Below are 12753 nucleotides of genomic sequence, written 5' to 3' on the forward strand. Positions count from 1 at the left end.
TGAATGAGTAAACTCTGGACAAAATGGCCAAGAGGCACAAGATCCACTCAATATGCTCTTGCTTCCTCTGCCTGGAATGCTCCTGTTTCTGGCAGCCACAGGGTCCAGTCCCCCATGTCTCTGCTGTAACGCCACCACATCAGAGGGATCTTCTGACCAGCCTCCATAAGACAGCCCCCATCACTTCCATCACTCCCCATTCTCCTTATTATGCCTAAATTAATCCTAGGAAACTTAGTACTTATCACCCCTTGTTTGGTGGGGATTTTGTTTGTTTATTTATCTATTTGTTTATTATCACATTCCCAGCCCCCAAATAAGCTTACTAGAGGAAGTGATTTTGCTTTGTTCATCCCTAGGATTTAGAACTGTCTGTTACACGTAGTAGACATTCAGCAAATGTTCAGTAAATGAATGAGAGAACAAACCAATAAGGACTAAAAGCATCTACAATGTGTCTATTTATGTGAGCTCTTTACAGGGTGCACAGGGATGCAGGAGGTGTTTGAGACAAAGGTTCTGCTCTTGAGAATGACAACTCAATGATTTAAAAATCTTGCACATTGAGGGGAGGGGAGATCTTTAAGTAATTTGATTAAACAATGACTTCTTATCTTAGTCTCATTTCTGATTTTGATACTGGATATGATCTTACAGCAAGGAAGCCTGTACCATAAATTTCTAGAAACAGGGAAAGAAAGTCTTGCTTGAAATTGCTCTGCTAGACCAGTTTAATGCTTTGCAAATTGCATTCTGACACCGTGGAGCCTTGCGTAGGTGCTTTCCGGAGTCAGGCCAGGGAGGATTCTTGACCTTTTCTCATAGCTGTCCACTCATATGGGAGATTAAGAAAAAATGCATACACAGTCTTCTTCTACCTGTATCCACATCCCTTTGCAATGTGACTTTGCATCTTCTCCTATCAAGAGGCAGAGTTTATATCCCTACTCCTTGAGTCTGGTCTTGAATATTTAGTAAATATAATATAAGCACAGGATTTGAAAGGGCCTACACATCAGGGCTTGCCTCCTTTGGTGCTCTTGGGAACTTTGCCACAGGTATCATGTGAATAAGTCCAGGTGACTCGGAGATGAGTGATACTTGGCCCTGTTACCTGCACTGTCCCTGCTGAGAGCCAGCTGACTGCCAAGCAAATGAGTAAGGCTGTCACCATAGGCTGATCACAACTGCAAGAGAGAGCTTAGCTGATGTCACATGATGCAGAGATGAGCTGGTACAGAGATGAGTTGTCCCAGAGGAGTCAGCGCAAATACTGGCTCAGAGATAAGTCAGCAAATAAATGGTGGTTGTTTTAAGCCACTAACTGTTGAGTGGATGTAGCAAAACCTGACTGATACATGCTACTACTGTACCGTTCTTTCTTAAGAGAAGCAATGCAATGGTTAAAGCAATGCAAAAAGCAGGACTTAAAACTCCTCATTAAACACATTCCCAAGTTTGCAAATTGTGTATACATGTACATGGAAATACAGGGAAAATCGGTAATGGGATTAGGAGTGATCTTTGTCTTATCCTCTATACTTTTCTGAGTTTACTACATTTTCTACAATAATATTTACAATCTTTTTAAAACAACAAGAAAGAAAAGCCAAAGTGCTTGGACAGTTTCTTCTGGCTGCCCTCTGATCATTCCTGGGCAATTTCTGATATGACATGAACATTTTCCATATGGCAGGGGTTGCAGGTGTAAAAGAGAGGAACATCAAGGGAATGGTTGGCTCCATTCATGCCAAGGCCATTGCCTCTGGTGGGAGTTTCAGGGGGCTCAGGAGAGCCTAATGGTATAGAGCTATGCTTTGAAACTCTTCCATTTAACTAAGCCTTCCTCGGAATGTCAACTGGTTATTTCCTTGGCTGTTATATTCCATGCTCTGTGCCCTGGTGTGGCTGATGAGTTTCAGCAGAATCCCTTGCACAGGTTGCAGTGATGTGAAATACGGAAATCTGGGCCTAGAGGTTTGCCAGTGTGATAAATATCCTCTGTTTGTCCTACTGGATCCATTTTCCTCCCTCCTCCAAGCCTTAGGAAACCAACCTATATTGACTGCATTTTGGCTCCTAGCTGATTTCAGCCAATAGGGAGCACCAGTAGGACACTAGAAGGAAGAAGAGTGAGGTTGGAGGATTTATTCTCTCAGCTCTCATCCTGCAGGTTCACCTTGGTTTGGCTTCTACCAAAGATCAGAGCACCCGCCAGGCAGCTCCGAAATCTATAGCAATCTCCATTTCCAGATTCTAGTAGCCAGGACCTTGCTTCACCACTTCAGGCATGGGGTAGTAGGAGTAATGTTCCATTATAAAGTACTGCACTAATCCTCATACACTATTCCTTATGATTTTTCTACATCTGCCCACGCTTTTGTAAACTGTCCTTTATTACACCATCCTCAAATTACCCAAGGGGAGTTGATCATCTGTTACCTGCACGGGCTCTGGAAGGTAATGTGGACACATGTATTCATGTGAATAGGTTGGATGCACCCCTAGAAGAGTCAGCTCTTCTCCTCCAACAAAAAACAGATGTGGCAGAAAAGGAAAAGAAATAGCCATAGTTTCTATTACTTCCTATACTCATTGTTAAGGAGGCAAATTATCCATCAAAGTCAGGCAATTCTGACTAACAAGGTGACACAGAGGAAGGGATGGTAATTTCTTTTTTGTAAGTGTTCTGGGAAGAGAAGTGGGTGACTTGTGACTAAGAAAAATTAGAGTTATAAAAAAGTGCTTCTAAAAGAGTTATGCCCATGACAGACAGAGTGACAAGAAAAACTACGAACGGGCCAAACATGAACGTCTTACCCGGCCATCGCTTGTCAGGAGGATGGAGTCACTTTTTATGTCCCTGTGAATCACTCCTTGGTTATGAAGGTAGGAGAGAGCTCTCAGAACTGACAGGCAGACAGTAGCTATCTGTTCTTCATTCATTCTGGAAAGGAAATAACATTTAAGGAACAAGACAGGTTTAAGAACATCTTTGAAATGCTCAAGAGAGGCAACTCCCTTGTGCTTTAGTGAAACAGTCCACGTGCTCCAGCCCATATCTGAAAAATCTGCAGACAAGGGAAGGAAGTCTTCGGGATCTGACTCCCAGAAAAAAGGCTTGGCACTGAGAATGACAGGGACCAAATATAAGTCAAAGGAAAGAGATCACTATTTGTCAGCTTTTTGGTCATTCATGCAAATGCACTTCCAGGAACTCATTTATTTATTTATTTATTTATTTATTTATTTATTCATTCATTCATTCTTTGAGATGGAGTCTCGCTCTGTCACCCAGGCTGGAGTGCAGTCTTCCTTTTTTTTTGAGATGGTGTCTTGCTCTGTCACTTAGGCTAGAGTGCAGTGGCACGATCTCGGCTCACTGCAACCACCACCTCCTGGGTCCAAGCGATTCTCTCTGCCTCAGCCTCCCAAGTAGCTGGGACTACAGGCGCCCATCATTATGCCCGGCTAATTTTTGTATTTTTAATAGAGATAGGGTTTCACCATATTGGCCAGCCTGGTCTTGAACTACTCCTGACCTCAGGTGATCCACCCGCCTCAGCCTCCCAAAGTGCTGGGATTACAGACAGGAGCCACTGTGCGGGGCTCCATGAACTCTTAACAGATAATTCCATAGGCATCAACAAGCCTCCAGGGTCCCACAGAGTCAGCACACTGAATAGGTAGATGAAGGTTTCAGGCGTGGCTGTTAAATGATCATAAGAAAATCCTTTAACTTCCTTGGGTCTTATTTTCTTCATCTTAGAAATGGGGACAGCCACAGTTTTCAAGGCTGAGCTCAGGCAAAGTGGTCTTTGCATCTCTAATCCTCCCTCTGGGACCCACCCGACTTCCCATTCACCCTCTCTCTTCTTCTTCCAAGGAGCTAGAGGTTTTTGTCGCTTCAGGTCCCTCTTTCTCTAAAGGAAATTGGACCTAGGAAGTTACTAATAACAGAGTGTGAATGGATAGTATTTTAATAAATGGACCATGGGAATGAGAAACGAAGCAAAGCATTGGTTATGGCCTCCCATATCTCATGACTGCACCCCTGTGGAGAAAGTTTTTCCTTCTCCACAGTTTTAGAGGGGGAGGGGGAGGTCAGCTAACTGCCCAAGGTTGCGCAGCTAAGAAATGGCCAGGTCATGATTCAAACCCCACCTCTTTTTTAGTCCAGAACGCATGCTTTCCCACTTTCCCATTTTCCCACACTGCCCTCACCACTTGAATGAATGGATTTTCCTAATGAGTGAAATAGTTCAGCCACAGAGGAATCTAGGTGAGAATTATTTGGATGGCACAGGTTGTTCAGTGCCCTCAAAATGACTCATTTAAGCAGCTGCCTAACTCATCTATGTGCAAAACTTCTTCCCTATCCCATGTTAAATAATAAATGTAAAAGAGGTCCTAAAGCGAACTATCATCCAAACAGAGGAGACTGTCAGGAGAGACAGAGGGTGTAAATGACCAGAGCCCAAATTTAAGGACAAACTTGTGAAACTCCAGTAATCCCAGGTAAATCTAAGGTCAGCAGAATAAGGAAATGAATGGCTTTGAATTTTCATTTCAGTTTAGTTGATGCTAGAAAATCCTGATGGGATTCAAAAGTAAGGTATAAAGTGGTAGCCAATTAGGAGAATACCAAAAGTATAAAGTTGATGAGTATGAAGAAACACACCCTTCCCCTCAAGGAGGATTTGGCCTTTGGGAGGCCGAGGTGGGAGGATTGCCTGAGGTCAGGAGTTTGAGACCAGCCTGGCCAACATGGTGAAACCCTGTCTCTACTAAATATACAAAAAATTAGCTGGGCATGGTGGCCAGTGCTCGTAATTCCAGCTACTCGGGAGGTTGAAACATGAGAATTGCTTCAGCCTGGGAGGCGGAGGTTGCAGTGAGCGGAGATAGCGCCTCTGCATTCCAGCTAGGTGACAGAGGGAGGCTCTGTTTCAAAAAAAAAAAAAGATAGCAAAAGAGGATTCCACAGCACCAGTCTCATACAAAGGCAGGTGACAAGAAATGTTTTTGCCTGAAACAGAGGAAGCCTACAACTTCTGTGTTCTGGGTTTTGTGGTATGTTGGTCATTATCCTGAATGGTTTTCACACGACCATTTTCACATGTGGAAAAACACATTCCTCAGAGGTTTACAGCATATGCAGCAGGGACAAGCTCACATATACCTTCAAATTAATTCAGAACCAAGAACCACCATCTTTAATAAAATTATTTTCTCTTGAATTCCGTGAAATTTGAGTTATCTGAAAGAGGTATAAAGATTCTTTACAGGTCGACTATATCAAAAATTACTTGAATCTAACCCCTAGTCACTAACAGAAAGATCCCATTTGACTGGAACACGTGACAAATACTTCCTAATCCAATGTCTTTGAAATTAGCATGGCCAGCTGGAGAATCGTTGGTGCATTTCTTCTTCTAGTTCTTTTCTATAGGAAAAAAGCTTGGCATGGAATAAAAAACCCTTGAGTTCTAGAGTAACCTCAAATTCAAATCCTGGCTGTATCAGTTATTAAATGTGCGGTCTTAAGAAGGATACCTTTTAAAATTTTGAGATAGAGTCTTGCTCTGTTGCCCAGGCTGGAGTGTAATGGCGCAATCAGAGCTCACTGCAGCCTTGAACTTCTGGGCTCAAGTGATCCTCATGTCTTAGCCTCTTGAGTAGCTAGGACTACAGGGACATGCCACCACACTCAGCTAATTTTTAAATTTTTTTAATAGAGACAGGGTCTCGCTAAGTTGCCCAGGCCGGTCTCGAACTCCTGTGCTCATGTGATACTCCTGCCTTGGTCTCCCAAAGTATTGAGATTACAGGCATAAGCCACCATGCCTGGCCAATAATATTTTTCCTGTTTGAATTGTAGCTTCATCACCTGGCAGACAGGTACATCAGCATCTGCCTCATAGAAATATGTGATGGTTACATGATTAACATATGAAGAGCTTGATGGTGCTTGGCACTTTCCCTTCCCTTCTATAACCCTCTGTTTCCTGGAAATTAGAAGGATCTGACGTAACAAGATGTTAAGTTAATGCTAACACTTCAGTATGTATAAGAAATACCTGAGTATTTGGGTACAGCATGGATTCTCATTTAGTTGGTCTGGGGTAGTACCTGAGATTCTGCATTTCTAACAAACTCCCAGGTCCTCAGACAGCACTTGGAGTTGCAAGGGGTTAGATGTTTTATCAACCGATCAATAAATCATTCAGTAAAGCAGTTATTCAATATCTACTAAAGGAAGCTCTCTGAATTCTGAGTTTAAGATTTCGAATACCAAGTATTCATGGTGTTCCTTGACACACAATTTGGTTTTGCCTCTGGAGTTACTGGGTCTTTAAAAGGGAAATCAGTTGACAATCCTGGATGAGAAAATTAGAAAAGAAAATGGATTTTAGGGACAGACTGTCTTGAGTGGTTTCCATGGATACAAAATAAGAATGGAAAGGAACCTTGACAAAGGTAGAGCTGGAGACCTGAGTGGCTGTGTGAAGCTCTGGAAGGCAACAAAAAGGTTTCTCCCCTGAATATATTTTTATTTTTTGCTTTATATGTGAAAAGCAAAAAAAGTATATCACATTTGCCTTATGCTTAGATCTTTCCAGTATATTTGTTTCTACCAATTAAGATGATCTTATGTGTTTTTTTGTTGGGCATGTCTTATTGCTACACCATCAAGAGTCTGCCAGCTGAGTTGTTGGTGATAAATGTCTTCACTCACAAAGCTTTATTTTGAGGTAGCCTACTCCAGACTGAGAACTGTAGAGCCACGTAACATCTCATTTCAGTGGAGAAAAAATAGCATGTTCTATCCTTCACAGGGTTTCCCAGCACTTTCTTGTTACCTTGTTTTCCACCAATTATGTACCTGGATCCACTTTTGATTCAGGTACCATTTCAATAACATCAGCTAACACTCAATACCTCTTCCTCATGACAATCCTTCCTTAACTTTTTGGCATTTTATTTACCATCAAAACCAAAGTTAAATTTTCCCAAATGTAACATGCTATTTTGTATGTCTATTCCACAGAACCTTGCTTCTCCAAGTATGGTCCGTGAACCAGCAGCATTGCCATTGCCTGAAAGTTTGCTGTAAATGCAGAATCTTACACCCTCTCTATTGAGTCAGGATATGCATTTTGATAAGATCCACAGTGATTTATGTGGACACTGAAATTGAAGAGGCACTGTCCTAGCACATATTCTTTCCTCTGCCTTCAATGCCCTTTTCCTCCTACTTGCCTTCTTAGTAAACTCCTATTCGCTCTCAAAATCCATCTCAGATGTCACCTTATATTAAATAGAAATATTTATTGACTCTTTCTGAGAGAGACATTTAGGTATTCTTCTATGCTACATATATATATCTTCTTAATTCTGCACAGGTATTATAATGTATTTCTCATCAGTGATGTCCCTGAGGGGATATATCTGAGCCACATTCATTTGTATCTTCTGCATCTCTACCACTTACAAAAGAGCCTGGCACATAAAAGGTGCTCAATAAATACTTAATGAAATGGCTGGAACTGGCACATCAGGGAGGCAAATAGCTGAAGCAATAGGCTGGTAATTAACCATCGTTACTTGCAAGCATATTTTAAAACAGAATTGCAGAATTTCTCTGTGCCACCTAGATTCATTATTTTGATACAAAACTTCAAGTGATCCTCTCCCTGTCCCTTCCTTCCCCTGGTATCCTTGGTGTCTTAGCATGCAGCAATGGTAGGGTAACTCAGGAGAATGAAATTCAGCTTTAGAAATCTATATAGGTGACAGGACATTCTATTATTTGTCACTGAAGCTTCATTCTTAGCAGGTTGCTTATTTTAAATCAATGGGTATTAATGTCCTTCTGAGGGCAGGGAGAACATTAACCAAATGAATGAACTATACATGCCTGAGAGCATAATGGGCCCTCTGGGGAATGTGGGGGAAAGGGTAGTCATATTCCCTGACTTCAAAGTGCCTGCAATTTATGAAGAGTTCATAGTCACTGCGGCTTTATCCTGGAGAAGAATAAGAAGCACCTCGAATTCTCTGGATAATAAAGAAGCTTACCTGGTGTGAGTCACAATGTCTGTCAAGGCACCACCTTCTAGAAACTCCATGACCACCCAGAGCTCATCGCCGACAAGGTAGCTGTTGTACATGTCAACCACATTGTCGTGGTGGTAATCCCGCATGATCACGACCTGGGGAAACGGGAAAGATACTTTTGACTTGTGAAGATGAAGTTGCTTTTTGTTCTCTTGTGGCCACATCTACAATTGCAAGTAAACTGATTGAGAGGTACTGATTGTGGGGAAGTTTATTCAGAAAATCTATTACAGACAAAAAGCATCAAGGGTAGCTAGTAGAAATAAAAAGAATCAAGGTAGCAAATTTGAGAGAAAATGGCAGGTCACTCTGACATTGGAGAGACACAGAGAGAAAATGAAAACAAGTAGAACCAAAGCAAGATTTGCATTCACAAGAGGGAGTTTGGTTGACCATCTTTGGGGATATGATCAGATATCCCTAAGGGTCTCCTTTAGAATGCACTGTTCACAGTCCTCTGCTGGTTATCCTAGCAAAGGGTCACCAACTCGTAGTAATTGAGGGAATGAGTCCCACAAGTGAATGAAGTAAACTATCTATTATTAGAACTGGAGCCACACAAGACCAGCTTAACTTCTCCTTGGAAGTAGGTATGGGTTGAACTTGAGAGATATTTGGGCTGAATTGAAAGAATATATATTGAAGATAAAAATAAGTATGGCATAGAAATTAAAAAGGCTAAGGAGCCTGCTTGCTGGAGAGAGCTTCCAGAAATTGCTGCCCTGTGGCTGTTTCCACTCGAGTTTTCAGAGCTAGTGTTAAATAATAAACTACAGAATTATTTATCTACATCATATTGCTCTGTGTGTTCTGGCATTGTGGTTTGGAAAATAAATCCAGAAACCAGGAATGGTGGACTGGAAAGATGCTGAAGCCCAGTCACCCGGAACTCTCTGTGAGATTTGGAGTGTGTGTAAGAAATAAGCACCCGTGGGAGCTGGAGATGTGTGGAGATATGAGCCTCCATGATAAACAGAGTTCAAAATTGCAGCTGAGTGCATTTGTACAGTGCCTGTTTATGGACCAAACACCTTCTTACTTCTCAGAGAATGGGAGTCCTTACAATAGAAAGACAAAGAGGTCAAGCAGCCGTAGATTGTTCTGGGAGTTAGAAGATGTGGATTGTACATGCTTTCCTGGAGACTAACATCTAACACTGATACCCTGACTTGATATTTTAGGACTTAGATCTCTCATCCACAAAAACTTATCTTTCCCCTCAGTGCTCTCATAAAATTACTAAAAGAATATTACTCCAAAATACTTTATGTGTTTTCTAACATAATTACTCATGTTTCCCCACCTATTTTAGAGCTCTTAAGTGATAAGTTTAAAAGGTAAATGAGAAAGTGGAAGGTAAACGTTAAAGTACAACAAATATACAGAGAAGGGTTAATTCCTTAACATATCAATAGCTCTTACACATCAATAAAACAAATGCTAGCACCCTAATTGAAAACTGTGTACAGAACATATGATTTAGTGAAGAAATAAAAATGGCCTATAACCACATAAAATTCAATTTAGCTACACTAGTAATAAAAATGCTAATGAAAACAGTAAGCTTTATTCATACCTAGCAGATGAACAGAGATAACATGACAGTGTCAATGACGCTAGTGAAGGTGAAACAATACTATTGGTGAGGGTCTAGATTGGTACAAACTTTCTAGAAATTAACACTGTATATCACTTCTCTAAAAAAAGTACATATCATTTGATCTGTTCATCCTACTTCTAGGAATCTAATAAATTATCAGATATGAAGCCAAAGACTTATGTGTAACAACACTCACTGCAAAATAATAAAAGTGACAAATTGGAAACAGTATAAATCAGAAACTGGTTTTAAATATGATACATGTATATGATAAAAGATTATTAAGCCATTAAAATTGTGTTTTGACATGTAGCTAATAGAATACGTTAATATATTTTATTTTACATTAATAAAAATAAGTAATGTATGCTGATATATTTTATTTAATATTAATTTTATTAGTATTAATGTTAACATTAGGTGAAATTTAGAAAGTCACAAAACCACATACATCTAAAGTTACCTCAAATTTATTAAATCAGTGACTGGTTTAATAAATTTGACACATGTATATGATAGAAGATTATAAGGCCATTAAAATGGTCATTAAATCTACTTTACATTAATAAATATAAGTAATACAGGTCAATATATTTTATGATATTAATTTTATTAGTATTCATGTTAATATTAATTGAAGTTTAGAGAGTTACCAAACTACATATATAGAGAATTATCTCAAACAAAAGAAATTTGTAAACAGAAAAATATAGAAAGGAAACACTGAAATATTAATGTAGGCTATTCCTTGACTGGGATATCTGTGGGACATTTTCTTTACTTTCCATGTATTCTACAGGAAGAATTCATTATTTTTATAGTTAGGAAAAATATTTTAAAGTTCCTAAAGGGTGATAGTCCATTGGTAAACTGACCCTGGTCTACTGTTTTAAAAATTGTTTATGGAGGGTATATTATGATATCATAGTAGTGTAAAATATATACATACTCATGTAGATACAGTGTAGCATAAGAGTTAGAATCTGCTTGACAGAGATTCAGATCCTAGCTCTACAGTCAACCTGCTTGACCCTGAGCTGGATCTCTTAACCTGAGTCCAGGTTTCCTTGTAAAAATGGTGATAACATCTTTCTATCTCACAGAGTTGTTGTGAGGATCAAGCTAGATTAATGCTTAGTACAGTGGCTGATACACATGAAGTACTTTATAGATGTAACAGCCATATATGTGCATAGAAAAAAGACTAGAAGGAAATATTACAGGGGACGCTATTTTTGTCTTTATATTTTCAGTGCTTTTCTAATGTCCTAAAATGTACATGTGTATAACTTTTGAAATGGAAAATAAATGTTACAAAGGAGAGAAAGGATGACCCAAACACACTCTTTACCTCATTGAAAAGCAGTTCTCGTCTCTGTTGCTTCCGGAGGTCCATTTTCTTCACTGCAACTTGTTTCCCTGTGTGTTTCTCGGTGGCGATGCATACGATGCCGGTTGAGCCTTCCCCGATTTTGATAAAGTTGTCCAAGTATTCCCTGGGGTCTCCTGGGCTGACCACCAGCTGCAGGGCCGCCCGAAACTGTTCATGGGACACCCTGGAGGGCTGCTGGTCGGAGGAGGAGCCCCAGCTGGGCGGCGGGTAGGTGCTGGATGAGAGGCTGAGGGAGCTCAGGTAGGAAGCCGTGGAGATGTACTGCGAACTGCTCTGCAGGGAGGGGTGATGGTACAAGGTGGCTTTGTGGTACCCAGACGGGTACTGGTGACTGCTTGAGGAATAGCCCGATTTGCTTTGACTTTGAGGTAGTTTGGCAGGGCCCCTGGGGTAGGTGTCAGACCCTGACAGTGGAGGGCTGAGGACCATCTGTGCTCGATCGTAATCCACCTGGGAAGACAGACATGGATAGAGAATATTCACATGCTGGATCTGAATGCCACAGCCGAGTGGTGAGTGAGCTGACTGACAGCTGGCAGAATGAGGATCACCAGTGGGAGATGAGAGGATCTGGCTGGGGCACCAACAGGACCGGCCACACCTAGGGAAGGGTCTTCTGTGGTGCACGTGCACCACAGCAGGAGGTTACTTCACGTGTGTCATATCTAAGGTGTACTTGCTTGTTAAGCCCTATTTTCTTGTTCAGGAATGAAAAACCTCATCCCTCATTAAAGGACATTAGTTTTCAGCTAGCATTTTTGGGAGACATTTCAGGGGTAGGAGGCCTTTTCCCATGCTTCTGAATTCACATACTAGAGGGTGGTATGGACATATATGTATAACACAGGTATAACACAGCAGATGTAGGTACAGGGGAAAATACGTCTCCCTGTGCTAAGTGGTGTGAACCACAGGGTGAACATGTGCAATGTTCTCACCAAATAAGTACAAATATAATTGAGAGTGATCAGACTTTGCAGGGGTATGTGTGAAATGAAAATGATGCTAGACCCGAAAGAGACCCCAGCAAAGAACATCCACTCTGACTTGGAAGAGTGGGATGAGGGGATTTATTGGAGGAGAATGGGGAAGCCAGTGAGGGGATTACTGGTATATGATACAATATGTAGGTCCAGCAGTCACTTCCTGGAAAGAATCAGGAAGGAGCTCTGGCCACTCCTGGAATCGCTGAGGCCAGGATGGTAAAGATACCACATCTTGTCATGTGGTATGCTCCTAGCCCAGGGCAGAAAGTGCTAATCCATCAATGCACTCTGTTTTGGAAGATCCCGATGACAACACAGTGCTGGATACATAGAAGGTACTCAGAAAAGATTTGTTGATTGGACTTGAGGCTCTTTCTTAATGCAGTGCCCCAGAAAGTCTCTATCACTCTACTGGGTGTAAATGGAATGGCATTAACTTATCCCACTCCCCTACCATCCACCCCAAGGACCTAGATCTATTCTAATATAGTAGCTACAAGCTACACGTGCCTATTTAAAGTAAACAAAAATAGATTAAAAATTAAAAATTCCGTTTCTCAATCACACTAGTCACATTTTAAGAACTCAGTAGTTACCACATCACACAGTACACATATAAAACATTTTCCTCATTGCAGAAAGGGCTATTGGAT

At 40.9% G+C, this 12753-nt stretch overlaps 1 protein-coding gene across 4 annotated transcripts in view; it reads right to left on the reverse strand.

Annotated features, from left to right (window-relative positions):
- Positions 1 to 12753, reverse strand: part of PAK5 (p21 (RAC1) activated kinase 5) — a 302347-nt gene that overhangs the window by 17436 nt on the left and 272158 nt on the right. For all 4 annotated transcript variants that reach the window (XM_525261.7, XM_003316787.5, XM_054674646.2 and 1 more), the window contains 3 exons: positions 11073 to 11564; positions 8083 to 8216; positions 2821 to 2947 (listed from right to left, as the gene is read on the reverse strand). In XM_525261.7, coding sequence (XP_525261.3) covers positions 2821 to 2947; positions 8083 to 8216; positions 11073 to 11564 — 753 coding nt within the window. The remainder of the gene's footprint in view (positions 1 to 2820; positions 2948 to 8082; positions 8217 to 11072; positions 11565 to 12753) is intronic.

This window comes from Pan troglodytes, chromosome 21, assembly GCF_028858775.2.
Source record: "Pan troglodytes isolate AG18354 chromosome 21, NHGRI_mPanTro3-v2.0_pri, whole genome shotgun sequence".
Taxonomy (NCBI): Eukaryota; Metazoa; Chordata; class Mammalia; order Primates; family Hominidae; genus Pan; species Pan troglodytes.